Source organism: Coccinella septempunctata, chromosome 7 (assembly GCF_907165205.1).
Source record: "Coccinella septempunctata chromosome 7, icCocSept1.1, whole genome shotgun sequence".
Classification (NCBI taxonomy): domain Eukaryota; kingdom Metazoa; phylum Arthropoda; class Insecta; order Coleoptera; family Coccinellidae; genus Coccinella; species Coccinella septempunctata.
Genome location: NC_058195.1, coordinates 17,982,569 through 18,010,467, shown reverse-complemented (window position 1 = coordinate 18,010,467; position 27,899 = coordinate 17,982,569). Strand labels below are relative to the sequence as shown.

Sequence of the window (27,899 nt, the reverse complement as noted above, 5' to 3'; positions counted from 1 at the left end):
ATATGTTAGGTTGAGTAGGTTAGGATAGGTAGGTTTGGTTAGGAAGCTAAGGTTGGTGTAAGTTCGTGATGAACACCAATAATTCATCAAAACTAGAAGGTAAAGATCATTAAGTGTAAATTGAATTCATATTCAAATATTCAGCAATTGTTTCAATCTTACTAAAAACAGAAATATTTATTTCAACCTTTCTTGTGGCGACAAGTCAAAGCCCGTTATTTCAATTTCGAAGCTAGTCATCGTCGAAACTAATAACTGACTCCATCTATTCACAACTTCCCAAAGAGTTCTCACCAAAAGCACTCGGAATATCCTAAGAAAACTGTTCAATATGCAAGGGTAAGTTGATTACTGTGTTTGTTATTCAGTAATCGAGGTGTTAAATGTGGAAACGAGATTCAAACGAAGACTTTGCACAGCAGTAGTTAATGTTTCGAAGTTTTACTAGAAAGTTTTACTGAATGAATTCAATGTTTCGCCCAAGGTTGTTTTACAGCTTTTGAGTTGTTTTTTAGGGGTGAATGAAGTCCCGTAACCGAGTTTACACTGATTTATGAGATGCCAGGATTTTTTCAATAAAACACCCTGCGTTCCTAAGAGTTGGATTCATTTTATACATAAAATATTATATTTTGGTACTGATATTTGTATTGAACTACATTCAAATCACACTTCATTCCATTCACATAGAAAGAACCCATCATTAAGGTGAAAAAACCTAAAATCTGGATTTCGATCTACAATTTATTGCTCCCCCTGCTTTTAGTCTGGTCCTATTCCATAATCTATATCTTTGCTTATTAGTAAAATTGAAATATCGGTCTGTATGTTATTTAAAACAATCTGATCTTTTTGGGTTATCTGCAACTTATGTAAATCTACGTAATCAACTCATTGCATCGGAAACTGTTTAAGTTGCCTTAAATAAATACCCATCCATACACTATCTATACACAGCCATTTTTAAGGGAAGCCTTGTTCACGATAAAAATGCAACGTTGCTACTTTGCTACTGCAATAGCCCTACTGGGCTATTGTGAAAAGTGTTATAGTGTATTTTGAATTGGATTACCTCTTTAAATGTAAGTACATAGTCTTTCAACTTCCGTGAAAAAAGCATCTTCAATCATGATCAAGAAATGCTGTGTTCCTTCTTGTAAAAGTGACTGTATATTTCAACAAAAAAGGACGGACTCAGGGCCGCCGTCAGGACCGGCAAACGGGGCACCCTGCCGGGGCGGCACATTCTGGGGGCGACAAATCAGTTGATGAAACGGTACCAATTTTTTCACACAAAAATTTTTTTCTTCAAAATCGAAAAGACGAACATTATTCATTTTAAGAGTGAAATCGAAAATGCGGTTTTTTTGCGCTTGGTCGCCAAACAATTCACATATGTTCTTAAAGTACCGAATAAAACAACCAGAAACAAGGGGAATACCGCCAGATGGAAAACGATCAAAGATGCCGCATTCTACTCATAACTAATTATCAAATAAGTTAGCCTGCAAATATCTCCACCGCAGCGGCCACTCACTGTCCCTTTTTTGAGAAAATGCTTTCTAGCCAGTCGGTCTCTTTGATAAACGTCACTCACCGTATAATTTTTGGGACGGCTTCCAAGATCAGAAATCATTCTTATATTCTGCTTGCCAATCTGAATTCGAAATATTCATTTCTGCGAGGAATTTGAAATACTTGAGAAGCAAGAGCACCTATCAACCCTTTACAATAGTACATAAATACGAATTGAGACTGTTGTAGATTTTCATATATCTCTTTATCTGTGGAGTTTAGAATTTCAAATTGAATCATATTGAAGGTCAGTTCTATATCTGTATTTTTCAAACGTTTCACTTTATGTACTTTACTGTATGATACCGGCGCCGGCATAGTTAGTAGATATACAACTCACTCTTCAGTATTCCTTTTTTTCTTATCGTTTTTTTAGATTCCACATTTAATTGATGGAAAAGACTTATCTCTCAATATCTATTTTTGAACTGGTTGTACGTTATTCAATAAAATTGATGTATTTGAACTCAATATAGTCACCGCAAGGTGGCAAAATATCATTTTGCAGGGGCGGCAATATTGTATTTTGCCGGGGCGGCAAAATGTCTGGCGGTGGCCCTGAGGACGGTTATGTATATTGAATTGGTTTCCCCAAAAATGAAGAAAGGAAGCTCTTATGGATTAAATTTTTCCTCGAAATAGATTATGTAAACTTTATTTTTGTTCATCATCATTCTAAATGATGATTCAATTTTATCGAAATTTTTAAAAAGCGCGAATCGAAATCTATTTTATGTTAACTGACAATTCACAGCACTGAATTGGACTTTTATTATTTAGAATTCTTAGGAACTTGTCCTTCTGAGCGCAATTCAACATCCATGTCAGATTAACTTTGCTCAATTTTCGCGAATTTATTAATCACTAATTATGTTAAAAATCGTTATAACGAAATTGGGTACAGAATTAAGAACTGTCCTTCAGTTAAGAGTAGTTTATACCACAGGACTAAAGGGGGGCTAAAGGAGAAAAGACTATCAGAATGTGATGTGTTGCCAGAACACTCGAACGATAAGTAGAAGTCACGAATTTTACTTTAGTTTCCACTTTCATCGAAAAGTTAGCAGCACGTAACGAACGTCTTTTTTTTCAATTTCACCAGGAAAAGAATTGTAGCTAATGGCGAGACATTAGGAGAAATCTTTTCATGTGGAAATTTATAGGAGAGATAATTTCACCCCGAAAAGTTAAGAGCATGAATAAATATTCGTGTTTCGATGAAAAAATAGTTATTTTCCTATCAAGTGTTAAGAACAAGAGCAAAGATTATAGAGTAGAAAGATAGGAAACGCCCTCATATCGCTAGTACTAAAATCCGACTACATTTTGGCCAGTGAAAACACATTTGACAATGAGATGGCGCTGAAAACGTATTATCAATACAGAAAAACTGTTTAATAACAGTTTTCTGTTTTATAATTGAGGGGCGCGGAATTCGAATTCTATTCCTTGTATTGAATTTCAATATTGACATTGTTGAGACCAGAAAACAAACATCCTGAGCGACAAAACAAAAGAATGGTTTTGTTTTGTTACTTACATATTATTTACAAAATCTTCAGAACTACAATTGATAAAAACCTTACAGAGGTATACAAGACCTGTATTCAAGCCCGTCAGTATGATTCCTTCATGGTATGGTCTCTTTATGACACAATTTACGAATTGATTGATGAATGAACAAAACACTCATAGAAGGTTCCATAAAACTTTGACTTTCCAAACAACAATTTGACAGTCACCCGATTCCCAAATCGAGATCCATAAAACTTTCGCATTTCTGAATATATTGAAGGCAATTGAGAATCTTTGAATGGACATATAAAAGTCATAATTTCCCCTAAATGAGCCCTTCATGCAAGGGATGCTTCCTGTACACAACAATTTACGTGGATGAACAGTTCTCAATCGACTTGCAGTAAAATGTTCATTGCATGTTGTAGTCAGTAGTGTTTGCAGGCCTTTACGCCCTGAAAATTTCATCCACTTCGTAGCACTGAAAATGAAAATCAATGAATTACCGAGTCACATGTTACCAGTTTTAATACCTTCATTCCCATTTACCTTAGTAGAAGTCGTTTTATTTGATCCACAGTTCTTCACATTACAATAATTTTCGAACGATATTCTGAGGTTTTCGCCAAGAAATTAGACAAAAATTTCAGTAATCAGCAACTAGAACGGGCTTGAAAAACAAAAGGCGATACGAGGTTGTCTATGGATACGAGAATCAAAACATTCAAAACCTGTTTGATCAAAATGACCATCTGACATCTCGCAAAATTTCATGTCCCTCGAATTAAAATTTTAACCAGTCTAAGGGCCTTATAAACACATTTGAAACACAGATGGCGCTAACATGACTTCAGTCGTACAGTGACTCTAACGAGACAGTGGCGACAATTGTGGTCTCGTTTTTCATCGTTTTAGCAAGAATATGGCGGATTTGGTCACGTGACGTGACGTGAGCCAATCCGCATTCCGAATTAGAGATCATAGCCATAGCATTGAAATCTGTGCTTCTAAGCCGCCATATTGTTGCTAAATTTCCAATTGTCGCCACTGTCTCGTTAGAGTCACTATATTCAGTCGCTTCGTTTCCTATCTTTCTACTCTATAATCTTTGAACAAGAGTTAAGAACGATATTTTTTTTACGAGCGCATGAAATATATAAATATATCCATTTCACGAAAAATATCATATCTCATTTGAGATATGTCTGTCATATAATGACAGACGTAATTCTGCATGTCGTTACCATGGGTTTCTCATCGTTGGCGTTCGGTGCATAGAGATATAATAGAATTTGATTTACTCTATAATATTTGCGTGCGGGAAAAACCCCTGCTAATCCATTCCCGCACGCAAAGAACGGTGAATATTTTGTGCAGAGGTATTAGAGATATTAGAATATTAGTTGTTCGTCGTAGTTGATGGTTTATTTTGATCAGTTCTGACAATTTTTCAAAATGCATACTTGAAGCACCCTGTATATATGCAACCACTAAAACTATTCCCCAGTTGCTGGGACATAATCTCCGTCGAACCAATGTTTTTAAGTACCATCCACCGGCTGCAGCAGTAAAATCCATATCGATCCCGGTTTTCCTACGGGATTCAGAAGGCTATAATTCTATCGCCGGCTCCAGTCTGTCGTACTGCAACTGTTTACGGCAATTCGGGGAGTGCGCCCGCAAAAAGTTTGCATTTAACGGGAACATTGGACCCTTTTGTGAAATTCGGTAACCGGCAAACGCTGGGATGAGTTGCGGTTGCATTTTGGAATGGGGGAGGAAGGGAAGACATCGGGCGACAATAGGGGATGAAAGGTCATATACTACCCTCTGAAGGCTGGTTTACGGGGTGCCTGTCTAGGTTGAGCAAGCATTATTCCGGCTGAGGACATCAGTGACGTCGATTTAAGTTAAGTGTGACTTTCTGAAGTATGTAACAGCTCCTTAATCACTAGGAGTAAAAATTAGTTTCTGCCTATTGAAAAAAGATGGCATCACTAGAAATTGGTATATAGGTTAACGACATAGACTTATGTTATTCATTAGTATATGGTTAACGTCAATTTCAACAAAATTTAGGTTGGAAGCGATCAGAGCGGGTTGTTTCGCATTATGGAGGATATTTCACATCGATAAGAATACTTATCGTACACTCGATATAAAAAAAATCGTTTCAGTATGTTTACTATGGTATGACCAGGATCTCCTGGCTATACTAGTTCTTCTATATACTAATTCTTCTATACAGGGTGTCTGTGAACAAATGCGAAGGAAGATGATTCCTCGGTAAAAATAAACAGGGGTACTTCCTATTTTTTTTTTCAAAATCGACCTCCCTTCTACGATACAGCCTTTGGAAAGCGATGACGAGTTGACAGTTTTAAATTTTTTTACGGGTTCTAAAAAATCCTGAGTCATAAAATTATACATAATATGAAGCATCAAGTAGATGTTACTCACACAATTTTTTCAGATCTCATAACTTTATTATCAGGGGTTGAAAATAACATCCCCTTATAATTTTCTTTCAAAATTGTTTTCGTGGGATACATTTTCGAAAAATAAAATTCTCTCTTGGTTTCCCATTCAATTCTGAAGGAATAAAGTCTCTTGCAAAATTTCGATACAGTCGATACTTTTCTCGGAATAAATAAACACTTACAAGAAGTATACGAAGGTCTATGAGGCAGAGAGTTGATGCATGTATACTCCTCCACAGGAGTTAATGATATCGCATTCAATCGTTTTTAAAAGTTTGTAATCTTCAACTTTGGAATAGATTCAGGGAGACAGGTTCCGTGTTGGGCGACGAAAAACAACATTTGCTCAGGATCGTTTCATCACTGTTTCGGCGAGAAGAAACCCTTCATCTACGTGTCGAATGCTACGGAATACTCTTCAAAATGCAGATGGGGTCCAAGTTTCCATTGAAACCATCAGACGATGTTTGAGAGAGGTGAATCTAGGTTCTAGACGTCCATTTAGAAGAGTTCCGTTAAAACGTGACCATAAGCGTCAAAGACTGGAATGGACAAGGCAACATATCAATTGGAACGATCAATGGCGTAGTGTCCTTTTCACTGATGAATCCAGATATGGACGATTTTCAGATTCTCGAAGAATAAGGGTATGGACAATCCCACACATACCCCGTAATCGTCGCTATGTCCAAGAAGTCCATCCATTCCGAGGGGGTAGTGTTATGGTATGGGCCAGGATATGTTTCAACGGGCGCACAGATCTACACATTTGTTCTGGGAATATGACCGCCTTACACTATAGGGAGTATGTCATTGACAATGTTGTGCCAAATTTTCACGCTGCTATTGGTGAAACTTTTCAATTTCTAGACAATAACGCTAGACCGCACCGTGCAGCCATAGTTGAGAATGCGCGCGAGGAGCTTGGTATTCCATATTTACCAATACCTCCGCACTCACCAGATTTGCATTGCATAGAACATGCATGGGATATGCTCTAAAGAAGATTAGATAATTATCAACCTACCCCAGAATCCTTAAATGATCTGAGAGAGCTTCTTCCCCGTTTATGGAACCAAATTAATCAAAGAAATGTTCAACAACCGTGTAGTATGCAACGAAGATGTCAAGCTGTTATTGATGCCCGTGGAGGCCATACATTGTATTGATAGTCTTAAAATGCTTGAATTCTCTGGGAATAAAATTTCGTTATTTTACTCGATTTTTCTTAACCAACCTGTATACGCTGCAGACCTACAGGCTAAAATTAATTTGCAGCTTGAAATCATATCAATATGACTTTTCGTCACAAAAATCTTATTTCAACTATATTTTTTTGAAATTTAAGTCAATATCCCTAACTCATGTGTAGCAGTTTATTTTAGCGGGAGGCAGTCATTCTATGGAACACATAGGTACGATAAAATGGAATGAACAGTGATCATAACTGCTTGTAAGTTTTTATTTATTCCGAGAAAAGTATCGTCTGTATCGAAATTTTGCAAGTTTCTTTTTTTTCCAGAAATGAGAAATCATAAGGGAATTTTACTTTTCGAAAATCTATCCCACGAAAACAATTTTTGAAGAAAAATCATAAGGGGTTGTTATTTTCAACACCTAATAATAAAGTTATGAGATCTGAAAAAATTGTGTGAGTAACATCTACTTAGTGCTACATATTATGTATAATTTTATGACTCAGTGTTTTTTAGAACCCGTAAAAAAATTGAAAACTGTCAACTCTTCATCGCCTTCCAAAGGCTGTATCTTAGAAGGGAGGTCGATTTCGAAAAAAATTTATAGGAACTACCCCTGCTTATTTTCATCGAGGGATCATCTCCCTCAGTCCCTCGCATCTGTTTACAAACACCCTGTATACTAATTCTTCCAAATACTAATATGATAATTTCATCAGGTGATCCTTATAAATCTATCGAAATTTCCTGAAAATGCTATTCACGATAAATTCGAATTTTTACAACCGATTTTGCTTTCGAACAGACCAACAGATGTGAAGATAACTCGAGAACGTCTTTTGTTTTTTTTTTGTATGAATCGGTTATGGATACTAAATTCATGTTGCCTTTCAAGATAGATTTTCCAAAAAGTTAGGCGTATCCACAGAATTGGTTTAGCTACAAATGAAAAAAATATATAACGATGAGGTTCTTACAGAGTGGGCCATTAAAAGCGAAACAGCGACTCTGTAGGTCGGCAGAACCGAATTAAATACATAAATAAAAACGCCCGTCCACGACGATTTTTGATTCCGGGGGATATCCTTTGAGATAAAATTCAAAACCCTATCGCTTCAACCCCTGTATTCTTAATAGGGAAGATGGGGTAAGTGATACCTCATTTGAAAGGCCCTTCTATTCTGTGTCCTGTATATATATATATATATATATATATATATATTCAGTAATTTAGATTGAATGAAAAAAAATTAAGCATACAGGATATATATATATATATATATAAATATATATATATATATATATATATATATATATATATATATATATATATATATATATATATATATATATATATATATATATATATATATATATATATATATATATATATATATATATATATATATATATATATATATATATATATATATATATATATATATATATTCTTTTGATATAGAGCATTACAATCTTGAAAAGCAAACAATAATTATAGCATGTGTATGAGCTATGTATGAGTTTTAGCAGAGGTTAGCGTAACGGGGTACCATACAAATTGGTGTATGATACAAGAGCTTAGGGAAAAACCTCAGTAAAAAAACCCTTTCTCCCCGTGATGTAGTGGATTGTAATTGTTCACGAAATAAGCTGAAATATTCCATATTGAAGGGCATCTCGCACTGCAAAAATTGATTCTTTCTCCAACAAAAGGAAAATCCAGAAAGTCTTCTCCAAGATACCAGAAACTTTTATCTGAAATAAAGAGAAAACAAAAGCAGAAAAACGTAAAATAATAAAATTAGATTCAATATGTCAGATTGACCTAAAATTGACAACCCAATTCAAAAAAGATTCGGAAACTGCATGTATAGCTCTAAAACCATCCTGAAATTTATAAATTGGACAATGATTAACTAGATGATTTATGGTTTCTTCTGGTTCCCCGCATTCACAACTAGGGCTTTCAACTGAATTCCACCTGAAAAGCATGCTATTGCAACGTCCGTGACCTGTTCTTATACGATTCAGAATACACCATATTTTCCTGGGAAGATCAAAACCAGGAACTCTATTCGAAGGATCAGTTACTAATGTTGAAAATAGTGCACCTATTCCATTCAGACTGCCAAAGGTCTTTGTCCTTATATTCGAATTAAGAAAAGAGTTGGACCATAAAGGTTTAGGCGACTTCAGTCTTGGAATGGTATTTTCGGGAATATAGGATAGAATTGGGAACGAGTCTGGATAGGATTGGAATTTTTTCCAGGAATTCATAACCGCAGTCTGTCTACGAATATGAGGCGGTATAATGTTTGAAAGAACTGGTAACCATTGAATAGGTGAAGATCTAATAGTTCCAGTTATGATTCTCATGGATAAAAACAACAGTAAAAAAGTCTTCGTCAAATAAATGCTGATTAATAAAAATCAGATATTCCATATTTTTCTAAGCAAATCCTCACGAATATATTAAGCTTCCTGACCTGAACGAGGGTCAGAAAATCATAAGCCCCGCAGTAATTTCAGTCGACGTTTCGGATAACCTGACCGCGTTTCGCCTTATTAGCAATCGTCAGTCCCCGCATTAGTATATATCCTCAGGCAAATCGTCCCTGACGGAAATCAAGACCATATTCCGGATATGAACCCTCGGTTCCGTTTTCATTATCTTTTTGTTGTCCCTCCAATTTTCTGGCCAATTTTTCATCAGGTTGTTTCTCAGTGAATATGATACAGACGTAAATCTTGTGATATTCACTGCTGAGTATTCCTTTCCGGTTATTCTAATCAACTTATCTTTCATTATATATCCCGCTTCGCTGCAGTAGGTGGTGAATTTATTCATTGTAGATTCTAGAATTTCCTGTTCATTCAGATTGGATTTGTCGTTATCTTTTATAGGGATAAAACTAATGCATTCCGAAAACAAATCGAATATTACTCATAAACGTGAACACTCGAATTCGACCAGCTACGAGTCTATGTAATAAATCGGAATACGAGAATTCGGATTAATTTGGGATAATTTGAACGATGTATCTCCACAGCATATATATACATTTTTGCAGCATCGCTGCTAAGGGTGCACGAGATGCTACGCGCAACAAATGAACTCGCAGAAGATAAAAGAAAGCTCATCGGCTTTTACTTACAAAGAATTGCTGCAAATTTTGAAGCTTCACGATGAAAACAAGCTGGAGGGTCTGCAGAAAAAATTTTTTCATCTCATATCTCATGAGCTAGCATTTCGAGGAGGTGAGGCAGCCAACTGTTTGACGGATTTCTTTCAAGAAGAGAAGTTCAATGATGGAGCGAGCACAAATAGAATAGAATATAATCCAGTGTTTTCAAAAACCAGCCAAGGAGGAGACCGTAGATTGACAGACAGTAAATGGTTAATCAGAAACACTACTAATGAAGACATCTGCCCCGTTAGGTAGGTCAAATTAACAGTTTCTTATTTAATTCTTCTTATCAAAGCTTTTTTTTTAAGATTATACAAAAAAATTTTGTCAAAACGAGGATCTAACGTGAAGACGAACCGTCTGATTCTTACACCGAATCGAGAATGGCAAAATAATATTATATGGTTCAAGAATATCCCAGTTGGCAGAAACGAGATCGCAAAATGGACAAAGCTGTCTGTCCAAAAAGCAGGTCTCGATAGCGAAAAGTTCAAATTTACAAACCATTCCCACCGAGCAACTGCCGTAAGCCATCTAGCAAAGGTTGGGGTAAACGAAAACCAGCTAACGAAAATAACGGGACATGGAAATGTCAGTTCAATAAAACCTTATTTACAACTCGATAAAGAGTTTCACGAGAAAATAATAAGGAAAATGAAAAACAGTGAAAACAACGAGTTTAGTGTTTCTTCAGTTTCAATTTCTGCTTCAAGTAACGTTGTTTCTGACCAACAACAAGCTTCGACTGGTTCAATCATAAATTTCAATACTTGCGTTTTTCATTGTAAAAATTTCAATAACTAGGCTCAACAGTTTTCATGTTACTTTAATAAGTAATAAACGTTCATAATTACGTCTGCATTTATTTTAATAAATAATTGATAATTTTGCACAAGTGCAAATTATCGATAATTTGCATTAATGCAAAATTATCGCCTAATTGTATGCTCATTGGCTAAAACAACAATCAAAAATTAGTCGGAACATTGTTGTCTGTCAAATTTGACAGATGAATGAAATTTTCGGAACCAAACGAGCTTATACTTCATTCACATTTATTTTAGCAGTCGGTTGGCCATGAAATGATTTTCTCAAGTTTTTGTAACTAGAACGGAGTAGGGTTGGCACTCATGAAATGTCGTTAATGTCATAACGCCGTTGACACAACTAATATCAATTTTTATTACGAAAAAGAGACAGGGTTTCAGGAAGTGCTATTCAGAATTCAGGTCAGCTCATTCAAATAGTTATACCCTTATATTCTAAAATCCACAATACGTCAGACGGAAGCGAACATATTCAATGTAAGAGAATTTATATAATGATTCATCTGAATCTAAACGACTTATATTTCAGCTGAATATTTCCACAATCAGAGAAATTGTGAATGAAGACGATGACAAAGAATTTTCTTCTATTGGGAGACCCAAAAAAGTGGTGGCATTTGAGAATTTTATGTTTGAGTGAATTAATGCGAAAAGTTTTCTACAGGATTTTCGATGAATGTCTCGTAGAATAAGTTCCCGAAAATTGATTTTTCTATTTCTCATTTGAGTTGTCCTATACATTGTAAATGTTTTAAGGTGCCAATAAATACCTAATTATTATTATTATATCAATTTATTAAGATAAACAGCCACAAATAGGCGCCAGTTATCCTGTTAATTGTTTATTCATGTGAAATTTTTGTTCAAAGGTGAAGTTCATCTTGGAACATTAATTCCTTTTACTTATATTGATGCAAGATGATTTTTGTTCAAGAATTTAACATTCTTGTAATTATCTGTGAATTCCTTCGGGAGATACCCATTCCCAACCACTGCATCATATGCATTTCATCTTCGGGTTAATATTTTTGAAATCTACAACTGATGTTACGTTTTCAACCTTTAGCCAAAGAGGATTACGAACATTAACTCTCCTCAAGCTAGTGCATATTATGATAATACTGATCTCTTGTATTTTCCATGCAAATAACCGGATTTGGTATGCCTAGGTCTGTGCGAGCAGTCAAAGATATTCCACCCCATACCATAATCGATCCTCCCCCGAAACCAGTAGTATTCAGGAAATTGCACTGAGCATATCTTTCATCTGTGAAGAGAACTCTTTCCCAATCGGCCTCTTCCCAATGGATATGCTCTCTCGCAAAATCCAAACGCGCCCTTCAATGGGCTGGGGTAAGAGCTGGGTCTCTTGCCGCGACACGAGGCCTTAAATCATATTCTCTGAGGCGATTTCTTATTGTCCGAGTGCTAATTTGCACCTCATGAGTTTGCTCAAGCTGAATTTGAAGGAGGCGAGCGGTTGAAAACCGTTGTCTCAAAGAAGAAACTCTCAAATAACGTTCTTGAATGGCAGTTGTTACCCGTGATCTACCCTGTCCTGGTCTTCGGACATTCATACCTGTCTCCCTGAATCGCTGCAACATTCTGTACACACTTGTATGGGAAACTCCAAACCTTTTTGCAATTCTTGTGTATGTCCACCCTTCTTCTCGCTAAACTACCGCTTGGGCACATTCCTCTTGGGTCAAATTGCTTGTTTCGCGTTGCACAGCGATCGAGTGTAGAAAATCAAACGAAAGAAAAACTATTGATCACTAGAATTGATCGAGAACAACTGATTTTAGAATAGAGCCAATACATTCAAAATCTGATAATATTATGTTTTTTATTCCTGCTGGGAAAAAACATCTGTATTCAAGAAAACCGTTGAAAGTGGATAACGTATGCATGCATAATTCTGATAAAAATAATTATCATTGAGAACACCTTCAGTTGTAGAATAAATTTGAGATTTCCATAATGTGCGTTAATTCAATTTGCGCGGTGTATTATATACTATGGCAGGTTGATTGGAAGTTGCTTGATCTTGATTTGAGATTCTTGCATTGTCTTTGCACTCTTTGCAGAAGTTGAAGTCAATTGCGTCAATTATATCCTGATGATAGCCCGAATCACTTTGCAGATATGGTTTTATGGAGTGACTGCTACCATGCCCTGTTATTTTAATTAATTGCTGTTCTCCAATTCCCGTTTTGGCTACAGTTGAAACAGCAGTGGCCCTCGCAGAATGATTTGTTATCTTGATCTTGTTGACATCGATTCGAATCTCTGATGCAGCCGATTTGAACCAGGAAGATATTGTATTTTGTCCAACCGGGCTGTTCTTGTACTAGCCTTTGGAATTGTAGTGCTGCCAGTTTGGATATGGAGTTAAAAATAAACGATTCGTTTTGATGAGTTGGTCTCGCTTGCTTCTTCGTTTTTTGAATAGTCTTACTAGGCATAATTCTTCATTGACTGTATTCGGTACTAGCCACTTACTGTAGGTCTTTTTGAACCGCCTTGGGAGGTCTTGTTGTAAACCAGGTTATACTCAATGCATCCTGTTGCTTCCCCTTGATTGTCAATTTCCTCCACAAAATATTCTATTGTTGCTGCCGCTCCTTCATTTCCTCTCCCAGGTCAATTCATGAGCAGCAATGTGAGAGATCTTCCTTTGCAATCCTCCCGGAGTATTTTCGCCCCAAAGCTCAATCTTCCTCAATTCGTCTGCTGATAGTGCCTTTCTCTTGGTTTGATCTATTTGTGGCTTCCGACGCTTAGCATTTTTTGCAGCTCTTGCGTTGACAAATTCTATGTCAGAGAATGGATTATTGCGATTATACCTTTCGAAAAAATATTCCTGCAACTGCTTAGCTGTAGAGTTCTATAGAACTTTGATAACATTCTCCTTGTACTCTTCGGAGTTCTTTTTTCGCATGTTGAAGGCATAGTCTTCAAGAATAAGCGCCAGTTCTTCCGCTCTGTCGAAATCATACGCTCTTTTTCTGCTCAAAAGTTTATAAACTGTTCCATACAGATGCTTTCGATTTCGATTTCGCTGGTGTCAACTGCTTAATATTTTTTGACCTGTATTAGTAGTGAGAAATTATTAGAGTAGATTTTCGCGCTGAATTCATATGTGATGAAAAGCAGATGAAAAATATCGATTTTTTTAGAAACAAGTCGTGAATGAAGCCGCTGATTTTAAGGTTTCATGGTAGACGCTGAGTTAACTATAAAAAATAAAGATAGATAATAAATGATCATGTACAATTTCGGACTCGGAAAGTTCTATTAAAACGGTCTTTTAATAGGGTCTTCACATAATTCCGGAACCAGATGTCCAATTTTAATTGGAATTTCACTATAGTGTAGAGGCATTAATTAATTCATGATGGAAAGTGCTTTTACAGATTAGTTTTCTAGCAGATATTTCGCGAGGTATGATAGGTTGAAGAAATATCGGAGTCTCAACACGGCTTCAGGCCAAACCGATCGACAAACACGGCGATAGCCGACATTGTGCAACATATATCCTCAAGTATGGACAGGGGAGAATTTGTGATAATGCTCTGCTTCGATCTGCGTAGGGCATTTGATTGTCTTGATGCAGATTATGTGTCTAAAAAGATGGAGCATTTGGGTGTTAGAGATTTCCTGAATCAGTGGTTGACATCGTTCTTGAAAGATCGCTCGATTATTGTGACTATTGATGGTGAGCGGTCCGACGTTTTCGCGGTACCTATTGGCACCCCACAGGGTAGTGTGTTGGGGCCTTTATTGTTTTTGATATTGATTAATGACTTACCTGAATTTATTACGGAAGGTAGGGTTTTCCTTTATGCTGACGACACCACGATAGTGATCAGTGATAGGTGTCGTGATCGTGTACTAGCAAAATTGCAAACAGTTATTGCTCAATTTATAGACTGGTGTGAGCGTAACAAACTCATCATAAACTCGGAGAAGTCAACAATGGTCGAGTTTCATAATCAATATAGGGAGCCTTTTTTGCGATCACTCAAACTCAATGGGGGCATTTTAACGGCATCATCGCAGGTCAGCCTTCTCGGCACTATATTGGACAGTAATTTGAAATGGTCTGCCGAGATAAATAAAATTTGTAAAAAATTTAATAAATGCTACTACACTCTGTACAATATAAAGAAATTTATTGACACTGATGCTGCATTGACCTATTACTTTTCGAACATATTCTCGGTGCTACGGTACAATGTTGTCGTCTGGGGGGCGGCTGTGGACTGGAGGAGTGTCTTCATTGTTCAGAAGCGCATTTTGAGGTTGCTCTTTGGCATCGATTCGAGATCTTCCGTCAGACCCGCTCTTATTGCTCATGGTTTATTGTCTTTTCCTTGTATTTATATATATTATTTACTTGTCTATGTTCACGATTTGAAGGAGAATTTGACGAAACGATCTGAGTTTCATCAATATTCCACTAGAAATATATATAAGTTGCATATTCCTAAGCACTCTCACTCTTTCCATGAACGATCTCCATATCATACAGGAATTAATTTATATAATTTGTTGCCCTGCTCTTTAACTAGGTTGAGCGCCAAGGCATTCAGACGAGGTTTGAAGTCCTGCCTCATAGAGAATTGTTTCTATAGCGTAGAGGAATTTATTCAATACTGCTCTAAATAGATAAAATTGTTGAGTAATATTTCTATTTCAGTGTCAACTATATTTGTTTTATAGATTGTATGCGTTTTTTTTAATGTATTTGTGCTTGTTTTTTTACTTCTTTTCGATTTGACATACCATGTATTTATTGATGGTCAAATAAATTATTATTATTATTATTATTATTAATACAAATATATACATGCTGACAAATTTTTTGATGTTTATTATTAATTCCTATAACTTTTCTATTCAAGTTTTCTTTTCATTTTTAGAATAAGGTTTGTTGATTTTCTGCTCATATGCCTTCTTGAAATATTCTTATTATATCTCCACTAGCGCTTACAACGAAATATCACGCGCGCGAAGCCGCGGTTTCAAGCTAGTTCTGAATATCTTCATGTTATCCAATCTATTGATCCCAAAAATTTCGAATGTTCTCTGGCAAGAATAACATGTTTCAGGTTTTTGAGATCCTACACTTTAGGGGTTATTCTCGGCTGCAGTATAAGAAAACACATTATCTGCGTAGAATCAACAGTATGGCGGATCCGCCACTTGTTTATTTAATGTGGCTACTAGAATTTCTTGTTCTAATGGATGGACTTTATAGTTACCTTTGTTGAAGAGAAAATGTATTTGGGATACAGATCAAAAGTTCTCATATAATACGGGAACACTCGAGTGATACTATCATCCACACCTAAACCAACACTCCTCATTTCCACGTAAATTCAAAATAAGCGTCTAGACGTAGAGATAGATTGTTGGAATCCAAGAAAGACTGACTAATCTGTGTCGGAAGAATGAATTATGGGTTCGGCGGAATATGCGGTCCGCTAAAAGGCGGCTTATTTAATTCTGTAGATTTCCCTGGGCTCATTCTGGATTCATGAGGGGGCCAGTTCGCCTCCTCAAAATGAAATATTGGACACCGAATGCAATTCCTCAAATTGCGAGGCATCCAGCTTGGGCTTCTTGTGAAGTTCAGACGAAAAACGGCATTTCAGATTGAAGCCGTCTGATCGATTAGGTCTGAAAGTGAGTGAATTCATTACTGAGAATATTACTTGTTGGTTCACAGGCATTTTCAGTTGGTTGATTGAAAATATTTGGAATAATTTCGAATTCCACGTCGTCTCAATCAATATCAAATATAATCGTCACTACTGGCGTCGTTAGGCGTTGATAGGTAGCTTAGTATAAATAGGCGAATTGAATTCCTAAAAAACAGCAAATTCCTGAAGCACTATTGGCGACGTGACCAGGAAGATCCTTTGATCGTAAATAAATCCGAAGATATTTTAATCATATTGATTATTCTGAGGATGCAAGACACAAGACTCCCCAAAATAGCTCTATACGGCGAAGTCACTGAGGGAGCTCGGAAACCAGGAGGCCAGTATAAGCGGTTTAAGGATACACTACATCAATCCCTAAAATCAGTTAATGCTAATCATAACTGGGAACAACTAGCGTTAGACAGGTCACAGTGGAGGTCTTTGGTCCACAGTTATAATGGAGAATCGAGAAGGATACAGCGGCGGCCAGATCTGGTTGGAGACTATCCATGCCCTGAGTGTGGAAGGATCTGCAGGTCACGGTTGGGTCTCTTTAGTCATAGGAGGGCACACAGTCGCAACTAGAACTAAGATGTTACAAGTCTGTTCGAATTTTTTTTTTTTTGTCTTCTTCTTTTTGTAGATTTATTCCCGGTAACGGGATACAGCAATGAAAGCATATTGAATATTGGTGTGTTACTCATCAACTAAGCTTATCAATGGGTGTTTTGCTATGAAAAATTATGCATCAAATGAAACAAAAAAATCTCAGTCTTCCCAAGATATCTCGAGTCCTGTACTCGATTTTCGTGAAAAAACCATCAGTGGAAGCCGCTTCAAGCTTCATTTGTCTTGAAAATATAATCAAATCTTGATATTTTGTCTTGTACTTAGGGAGGAACAAAAATAACTTCTTTATTTTGAATACGGATGGTATCTTTTTTTGATCTCACCTCATAAAAAAATAGCTCTTCGAAAATATTTATACAGGGGGTACAAATAATTTAACTGTGAATTCTTGAGGTCAAAATGAAGACTTTTTCCTACACCATTTTTTCCGATTCGGCCCTGATAAAAAGATAAAGCCATTTTAAGTTTTCATAATGATGCCACCCCTGGAAAAACAAAATAACCTTCAGAATGACTAGCTAAATCTGTGACACTACACATCTGAGGATCTTTTAAGCAGAGTTGTATTCGGTCAAAGTAATGAATTTTTCAAATTTCACAGATATTTTTTTATTTTTAAACATCGAATTACCCGAAAACGGCGCATTATACGACAAAATATGAAGAATTTTCTTATTTTACAAAACGTTTGAATTTTTGTATTTTTATGTTACGTAATGGTCATAATGAGAAAACTGGAAGACGTGGGTGATATCTTGTGTTCGAAAAAGATTCATCAAATAAATGGAAAACCATATTCCAAAATTCATTTCATTCTATAAAACCGTTTGTGAGAAACGGTGAACTAAAAATAATATTTTTTTGTGGTTTTTCAACGGCCTGTAAATTTTAAACCAAGCCGATTCGGAAAGAATTGTGTAGAAAAAAAAATTTTCTTTTGACCTCACGAATCTACTGTTAAAATATTCGTACGAGTTGAAGAGTCACCTCGTATTTGTCGATATATGAATCCTTTACTCAAGGCAAAATCACTTATCGAAACAGAAATTCTTCAAAATCTTGATTTTTTTATAAATGGCAACCCATATTTTTTTTCTGTTCATTATTCGAACATTTTTTGTTCGCTGTTAGTTGTTTTAAATAATGAACAGAAAAAAATATGGGTTGCCATTTAAAAAAAAATTAAGATTTTGAAGAATTTCTGTTTCGATAATGGATCTACGTTTTCGTGGACCTTGTGTATAATATGGTTATTTAAAAAAAAATTTTTAGTGTTTCATTTATTGACTAGACACAGTCCAAATTTGAATCAATTACATAGAATCGGGAGGGAGCTATAGTCCTTTATGTAAGTACCTCAAACTGTCAAAATATTAATAAAAAGTCAAATTTCTCGAAAACCGTCGAGAATTCAGACATAGTTGTTTTATTAATCTATGGTTATATCAAACTTATATTCAAATTTAACAAGGAAATTAAAAATGTATAGGGTATGTATAGGTATATTTAAAATAACGAAGTTGATAGCTGTGCAGAAGAAACGAAACACTTCGTATAGGTCTAAATAATTTAAGGAGAAGCTCTACTTAAAAAGAGGAAAGTTGTAATTCAGACTCTTTTTTGTAAAGTTAATAGAATAAGAGTAATCGACCGCTGCCCCATAGCGCGGACACCTTGTATATCTTCAATAAAAATCATTTTACACTGAATTTGAATAAATATCGAGCAGAATTTCTATAACCAATTCTAATATAACTCATAAATATTCGAACATCTTTTCTAAAAGAATTCACTGTATCAACGAGAAATGTCTCTGATAGTGACAATGGCGTTCCTGACTCTCTTCTCTAAATCAGCCATACTTATGACTGGAGTCTTGAGAGGATTGTGGTCTGGTGATCTTACTGGCCAGGTAATAGGCCTATGCGTTCCCATCTACTGATTCCCAAATCAACTATCCAATTTGAAAGGTGATGTACATTGGTGATTCCATATCTATAGCAAAGCTTCTTTTGAAAATAATCTACAGCAAAAAATTAATCTCATTCACCTTTATTATCATAATGATGTATTGAATGTATGTCCACTTCATAGAATAATGTATTAGCGACTCAAGAATTACTGATTATTTCACTTTTATGTTGATTTTCCCTTGAATATATCGCCATACCTATAAGCTATGTGAAGCTGGCACCCCCAAATGCGAATTTTGAAACAAAAATTTCAGGGTCGTTTGTCCATCGTAGGTCCATATTTGTCCACCCTTTTTTTTCATTTATCCAGGCACCGTTTTAGAGATATAGCAAAAGAACTTTTTTCGCTTCAGTTTCTGAGCAGCACCCCCAAATCGCAAAAACTTATTTTGGATGCTACAGATGGTTTGTCCAACGAAAGTCCACGTTTGTCCACCAAAGTTTTTCATTTGTCCACCCACAGAACCATAGAAATCAATCTTTGAAAATTTTGCAAAGTATGAAGTTGGCACCCCCAAATGAAAATTTTTGAACCAAAATTTCAGGATCGTTTGTCCATCGTAGGTCCATGTTTGTCCACCTTTTATTATATTTGTCCAGGCACCGTTTGAGAGATATGGAAAAAAAAGTTGTTTCGGCGCATTTTCTGAACAGCACCACCAAATTGCAGAGACGCATTTTTTATGGTATAGATCGTTTGTCCAACCTAAGTCCACTTTTGTCCACCCAATTTTTTCATTTGTCCATAGACAGAACCACAGAAATCCATCTATCCAAATTTTGGAAAGTGTGAAGTGGGCACCCCCAAATGAAAATTTGCAATCCAAATTTTCAGGATCGTTTGTCCATCGTAGGTCCATGTTTGTCCACCTTTTTTTTTTCATTTGTCGAGAGATATGGAAAAATAAGTTTTTTCGGTGCATTTTCTGAGCAGGTCACCCAAATTGCGAAAATGATGGTAAATATCGTTTGTCCAACGTTAGTCCACTTTTGTCCACCCAATTTTTTTTTATTTCTCCACTCGCAGAACCAAATTCTGAAAGAGCAACTCGCAACTCTTCGAGTAATAAATGTGACAATTTCATCCATCCCGGCGCAACCGTTCCGTCTTGACGAATTTTCTGAACCCAGCTTTTTCAGGATTTTTCGAAGGTCAGTTTTCGAGTCCTTTATCTCTCAATAAAAGTAACCGTAGATGGAAATGTGATACAAATTTTGAAGGAGCAACTCTACTAGGGTTACATGTTTTATCCTCTAAAATCTCTCTTCGCGACATAATATGATCAACTTGTCGAAAAGAGAATTAAATGAATTTGTTTTCAATATTGTTATTGTTATGAGCTTATGGACCAATGAAAATTTTGATTGGATAAACGTGAATCCGCTATGGACCAACGATTCATTCTGTGAAAAATATTCTTCAGCATTTCAGGAATAGTAAACGAAGAATTTTGATGAATCAATTTTTCATCCCAAATTGCGAATGGAGTCTGGATGGGAATGAAAATAAATTCCTGATGTACAAAAATGAACTAGCGAAGAGTAAACGAACCAGAATATTTGGTTCAAAATTTTGTCTTGTGCAACTTAATATTATAACACTTTCAAAAAATTTTTACGATTGATGTCTATGGTTCTGTGGGTGGAAAAATAAAAAAAAATTGGGTGGACAAAAGTGGACAAACGTTGGACAAACGATATTTACCATCGTTTTCGCAATTTGGGTGACCTGCTCAGAAAATGCACCGAAATAACTCATTTTTCCATATCTCTCAAACGGTGCCTGGACAAATGAAAAAAAAAGGTGGACAAACATGGACTTACGATGAACAACCGATCCTGAAATTTAGGTTTAAAAGTTTTCATTTGGTGTGCCAACTTCACACTTTCCAAAATTTGCATAGATGGATTTCTGTGGTTCTGTCTATGGACAAATGAAAAAATTTGGTGGACAAACGTGGACTTTGTTGGACAAACGATCTGTACCATCCAAAATAAGGTTTTGCGATTTGGGGGTGCTGCTCAGAAAATGCACCGAAACAACTTCTTTTCCATATCTCTCAAACGAATTCATTTGTATTTAAAACAACAAAGTTGTTTGTTTCCATTCTTATTAAAACAGATTTGAAAAAGTGAATACAGTAAGTACCCAGTAAGTACCTGTAAATTTTTTTTTATCGTTTTCAGATATCAGATTGAAATGAAGATATTATACAAGCACTTTTTTTATAGCAATCCAGTGGCCTACTATGACTTTTTCCTACAGGTATATTTGCTGAGCTATAAGATATGACGCGCATGTATACTGATATAATATGGTTCAAAATTGGAGTGATATACATCAAAATATTAGAAATGATTTAGAGGATGTGAATATGGAAAAAAACAACAGACGGCTTTAGACGTCAGTGTCATAACATGAACATATTTCTTAATTTTTTTATAACATGGACGTCCAAAGGCGTTCTCATTTTTTCAACAGAAAAAGTAGAATCTCTCTTCATTAGATTTGGTAATAAAGTTATAATGAAAGTTTAACACGGAAACTACGTAATTTTCGAGCGTAACACATTTGAACAAATAATGAACACGCTGAATGGCTGGTTCGCGGCTGAATACTCGGTATGGCGAAGCGAATGATTCGATCAAGATCGTCATCTTTGGGGTTCACAAAACTCGAAATGTGTGAACTATGTGACGCTTTTTCATAATATCACGCTTTTCCAACGTCCAGGAACGTCATGTCGATGTTAGACGAGTTTATAGGAAGACGTCTATAAACGTCTAAAAACTGTGCCGTCACATCATGCACAGCGACCTGAACGTCTATAGACGTCGTTGTCCGTCAATGTGTTAAGAATACAGTAGTTTAAAATGACTCAAAAACACTGAGGGCGATGCATGATATATTTCTAAAACGGTTACAAAATGGCGATTTTTTCTAAGATATTTTAAACTACTGTTTCCATAAGAAAGAACATAACTTTATGTTATAGCGCAGCAAATAAACCTGTTGGAAAAAACCATAGTACGCCTCTGGATTGCTATCAAAAAAGTGTCTGTATAATGTCTTCATTTCAACATCCTAACACAAACAGAAACAGAGATAATGACCAAAGTTGAAATCGCCCAAATTTTAATTTTGGCCTATAACTCAAAAACAAAAGAAGGGGTATGCAGTTGATGGCATTATTATTTTCTCGAAAAAAGACGACATGAATGGTACATTCATTTTTCTCTATCTCGTTGGGTTAAAAAGTTGTAGTTCAGGTATCACCAATTTTGCCCACCCTGTACAGGGGTTATTCTGGTTTCTGTATTTAGATGCTACAGTCTACAGTGTAAGGAAACACAATATCACCGTAATTTCATCAATATGGCGGATGCGCCGCATGCTCCGCGCGGTTTAAGTGCTCTCCATTATCTCCAGAAATGATTAAAGGACCTTTCAGTCATTCTATTAGCCCGGATATCGATACAATCGAACCTGTCACAGGTTCGCGTCCTGGATCCCCGGAAGCGTTCCCCAATTGTATCCTTAATACGTGATCAACATACCTTTCGTTCTGGATGGTTGTCGTTTTCCATCAGCAGCAGTCGGCAATTTATCACTTTCTCCCTGTCGAATGGCCGCTTTACTAATGTTAATAACAGCGGTCCATTAATCACGATAAATACGCGGGCTTTGGCGGATACCGAGAGAACTAATGAAAAGGAAGGTGAACCTTAATTAAAGAATGGAAAGTGGGCATAGAGAACGCTTTATTAATCTGTCGAAGTGCGTGACTGTTTTATCTGAACGTAGATCGTTGCCAAAAACTTCAACGGGAGATTTTGAGTTAATCTGGGGTGGCTATTACATATACCGGTATTTTCCCGGTGTTCTAGGAACAATTTCTATCGGATGAATCGATGCAGGGATTTTCCAGGATCAGATGGGGTGTTTTGTGTGGGGTTGTTTTTGGCTTTCCCGGAAGATTAACTGGAATCTGGTTAACTTATAACTTCATTGCCAACTTCGAAGTGGTTGTAGATAGGTGCCAAACCTCATTGGCTTGTAACGATACTTGATTGTTTTTAAAAATCAAGCCTCGTTTTGAATGTCCGTTTCCCTGAAACGGCAGTGCACCGCCGTCTGGTGGAGATTTCAGTTTTGATATAGTTATTCCGTTTCATTTTAGAAGTATTTTTCAGATCCTGAAAAATTGATTTCGGATTCCGTAAAATTGAAGTTTCCTTCAGTAATCCGCCTCAATAATCCAAAACAAAGAAAAAGTGTCTTTCTGCATTCGGTGTTGTTTTTCCGTCCACAAAAACACACCGAATTCAGCATAAAACAACGTGGATTGCAGATAACGACAGTTTCTTTTACCGATAAAGAGATAACCACTACCGAGAATATTTCTTCTGGGGGGAATATTCGGGAATGCCGAATTTTTGGATTCAATTTTGATCACATGACCGTCCACATGTTGGAAAGTTGATAAATAGGGCCGCACCACCAGACGAACGTCATTCATGATTCTGTATTCTTTAGTGATTCCATTATTCACTGTTCGGCGATTAATTCATTATTCATTATTCTTCGGCAGTAGTTAGTACATTTCTGATTCCGAATTGATTGATTCTTATTTGATTCGATTTATTTCTGATTAATTTAATTTGATATTCTTCCTATTAGAGTTTTTTCTTTTTTTTTCCCTAAGTGGTGGTGTGACCGTACCGGAACAAACTGTCTTTTCCTGATACCGCATACTTCGTGATTCAAAGTTGCATTCCTTTATTTGTTTAATTGTGTTAATCCTTCTTGTTAATCCCCCTGTTTAACACAGACTTCTGTCGCCTGGTTCTCAGGTGAACCAAGACCAATCGACAGAAGTCTCGAAGTCGTTCCACTGGTAATGCTTGGCGTGTACACCCAAGGTTGCCACAGAAAGACCACAGTAACCTATCCCGTCCTACCCCTGTTGTGTTCCCAAAGATTATAGAGCTAACTCTATAATCTTTGTTGTGTTCCGTTTAGATTGCCCGTTTACCGCAGACAGAGACAGTTTGTCTCTGCCGCAGACTTCTGTCGCCTGGCTCTCTGGTGACTGAAACCAATCGGCAGAGGTCTCGAAGTCTTTCTGCTGGTAATGCTTGGCGTGTACAATCAAGGTTGTCACAGGGAGACCACGATAAACTACCCCGTTATCCTGTAAATTGTTGCATTGTGTTTCACCTGCATCAACCCCGTCCCGTTTATTGAATTTCAATTCTGATTGTCCTGTACACTGAAAATCACTGAAAGTGCTCGGTATCAAACCCATTTCTAAATTAACCGATTACAGAGACTTGGATCTTTCTGAGACACCCGGTTACTGTAAATTTTGTATAAACCCCGTACATCCTTTATCGTCTCAGAATGAATCAAAGTGACCGCTATTGATTACTTTCTCTCTTTAATGCCTGATATTTTGACTGAATATAATTAATTTGAATGTTGTTTAATTCATTGATTTCACGGTGTTGATTTTGAATTACTGACCGCCGTGAGAATTTAATTATTTTATTCCTGTTTCATTTTGAACCTGGTCATCAGCTGTATATATTTCTTGACTTGGAAATCACTGTATGGTTCACTGTAATTTAGATTATTGTAATAAATTCGGTTTTAAAGTACTTGTTATCGCTACCACCTTAGATATCCCCGAACTCTGTCTCCGACTAGTAGGTACCTGGGTGGGTTTGCTATTCCTCCCTAATGAAAGAATAGCTGGCGCTCGAGATTAAACCCTTTTGCGAACTAAACCCGTTACAGACTACATTAAAAAATTGGTTCCTGGAGAGCAACGCGAAACTTTTTTGGCGAATTTGACTGAAATTTCAGGAATATCTACGAGGATATATTGAAAAATTCTTAGCCTACAATAGAACCAAATAAAATTTCAATGTCAAAATATTTTATCACCCAACATATTCTCCTCTCAATTGGATACATTCATTATAGCAAACCTGCAACGTCTCTGGACCTTTAAAAAAAAAAATTTTTTCATCGTCAGATCCAATGATTGCAGCAACTGCAATATAAAGTCTACAAGATTAATTACGTAGGCTTTCTCTCAATCGTTTGTTAACCCTTAAACTTTACTAGTAGTTGAAGAGGCTTGTCCCTCTTCTCCATGAATTGTAAGAGTTAAGAGTTTGGCTAAAAAATGAAGAACCATTTGACATTTCAAATTTCAATTGCATATGTCATATCGAACAATCTTAGACAGAGACTAAAGGAGTTGCAATTTACCAATTCCAAGCAATATATACTGCTCAATAACTGATAGAAATCACTAACCTTGGGGTTGATAAAGTAAAAAAAAACATTATGATAGAAATATCCCAGTTTTTCCTTAAGTAACACATATTTAACAGATGCTCCAGATAACTCAACAAAGACCCGGATAAAGAATATTTATACGTGATCCCTATCGATGGTTGAGCAGTGTATGTATGAGATGGTGCTATAATTTGCCAATTTTTCCCACTGAGAAATATTTCAGCAGAAAGCAAGCTTTCTTTGCCATGGATAAAGATCCACTAGTGAATCTTCCTAATGAAGAAATGGCAGATTATAAGAATCCACAATCTGGCGGTATGTTCGTTCAATCAGTGGCCTTTTAATTGTTCACTTTCCCCGAGATTCATGGCCTGACATCGAAAATTGGAAGCAACGTTAGCTCTTAATTTCTCCAAAATCCCAATGATTCATCTTTCTAGGATAATTTTTAGGTCAAGACAACTCAACAAAAAACAATTGCACCTACAGACAAAACAATGGAAATGTCTAAACGTCTAAACCGATATCAGATAAACGGCTAATCAGCCGATTTCAAGATCAATCATCTCGTAAAGATTGCTTTCGAAGATAAACCAATAAAACGGCGATAATATTTAGAAATAAGCGATATGAATTCGCTGTGACAGAATTTTCCTCATACGAGAAGGGTGTAGTTGTGTTCGGAACAAAAAAATGGATTTATGCGAGGATTTCAATGCGGGGGTGATTGACGTGGAAAAATCTGAAGACAGTCCTATACTGACCACGAAAAAGTTGACTCCCACACTATTTCATCAGCCAAGTTTAAGGTCTAATAACTCCAAGAATTCTAGCAGGTGAATTTATACGTTTCATTTACCTTTATTTTTGACATAGCTGTTTGTAGCATTATTTCTTTTGTTGTGCGTATTAATATTTCTCAATTCCTTTCATTTTGTTCCATTTCTAAAGTTATTTGTTGTAATTTTCATCTTGTGTGTCAAGTGACATCTCATCATCACTACATTATTCATGAAAGATTTGCTGAACGGATTTCTGTGTTTTTTTATCGTTGTCGCCACCCTTACCGACCACTTATTATATTTCCCTACAGTATAGTACAATATCAACTCTGTAGGTAGAGACAGACTAACTTGAAACCTGAATCGATTGGATAATAATTTTTGATACATATTTCATTTTCTTCACCCTCATTTCTAATTCTGCTCGTTTCTTTGCTGTTCCAGACGTCCTTTTCCTTCTCCCTTCCTCCAGAAGTCTCGCAAACGGGTCATCTTTAAAAACGGCACCTGCAACGTCACAAGATCCAGGATAGCAGGCAAAAAGAGGCTTAAGTTCCTCCAGGACCTTTTCACCACTTTGGTGGACGCTAAATGGAGATGGACCCTTTTGGTCTTCGCCGTCAGCTTCTTGGTATCATTCGTAGGATTTGCTTTGGTGTGGTGGATCATAAGCGTGAGCCATGGGGATCTAGAACCTGACCACTTGCCTCCCTTACAGAAGATGAACGGTTGGACTCCTTGCGTCACAGAGATCTACAATTTTACTTCTTCCTTCCTGTTTAGCGTCGAGACCCAGATCACGACCGGTTATGGTGGGAGATCCATAACCGAGGAGTGTCTAGATGCCATCATAGTCATGTGTTTGCAGAGTGTGGTGGGTAAGTTCGTAGGTATAATCTTTCTCTTCGAAACTAAAATTCCTCCTCACAGGCATGATGATTCAAGCCCTGATGATCGGCATAGTATATGCAAAACTAACCAGGCCGAAACAAAGAGCTCAAACGCTTCTATTTTCTAAAAACGCCGTAGTTTGTCAGAGGGATGGCCAACTGTGCTTTATGTTCAGAGTGGGTGACATGAGAAAAAGCCACATAATTGATGCCAACGTAAGAGCTCAGGTTGTGGCTTCAAGAAGGACGAAAGAAGGGGAGTTTCTGAACCAGTATCACACAGAGTTGGAACTATCTGCCGATAGCGTTCAAGGAAATCTGTTCTTCATATGGCCGATGACTATAGTACACATTATCGATGACAGATCTCCATTTTACTACTTGTCGGCTGGAGATATGTTGCAAGGGAATTTCGAAGTCTTAGTTAGCCTGGAAGGTCAGTTTTCGAATCAACAATCTCTTTTATGAGTAACAGTCTGTTTCAGGTACGACAGAGAACACTGGTCAAGCAACGCAAGCGCGTACTAGCTATGTCGCTAACGAAATTCTATGGGGCCATGCCTTTAAGCCCATCATTTACTACAACAATGAGAGGGAAGGTTATGAAGCTAATTACTCGAAATTCGATGAAACCCAACCAATCGATACACCACTGTGCTCGGCATCGGAGCTTTACGAATACAGAAAGCTTCATGGGTAGCAAAGAATAACCCAGGAACAACTCAGTTCAACGGTTTGAAGCCATAGATGTATAATACTAATTATTATGGAACTATGTTCGAAGCCAAAATCAAAGATTATAGAGTGAACTTTATAATAAAC

General features: G+C 36.6%; 2 protein-coding genes across 2 annotated transcripts in view; one reads left to right on the top strand and one right to left on the bottom strand.

Annotated features, from left to right (window-relative positions):
* Positions 1-22,707, bottom strand: part of LOC123316718 (cell adhesion molecule 2-like) — a 253,937-nt gene extending 231,230 nt beyond the window's left edge. Inside the window, exon 1 of the mRNA XM_044902924.1 lies at positions 22,654-22,707. The gene's annotated coding sequence lies outside the window, so the exon portion shown is untranslated. The remainder of the gene's footprint in view (positions 1-22,653) is intronic.
* Positions 22,708-26,029: 3,322 nt separating this feature from the next.
* LOC123316716 (inward rectifier potassium channel 18-like) lies at positions 26,030-27,821 on the top strand. The gene is made up of 4 exons (XM_044902920.1): positions 26,030-26,241; positions 26,632-27,065; positions 27,118-27,513; positions 27,563-27,821. The coding sequence occupies exons 1-4, from the start codon at positions 26,099-26,101 to the stop codon at positions 27,775-27,777; spliced, it is 1,188 nt and encodes a 395-aa protein (XP_044758855.1). The 5' UTR covers positions 26,030-26,098; the 3' UTR covers positions 27,778-27,821.
* Positions 27,822-27,899: the final 78 nt, after the last annotated feature.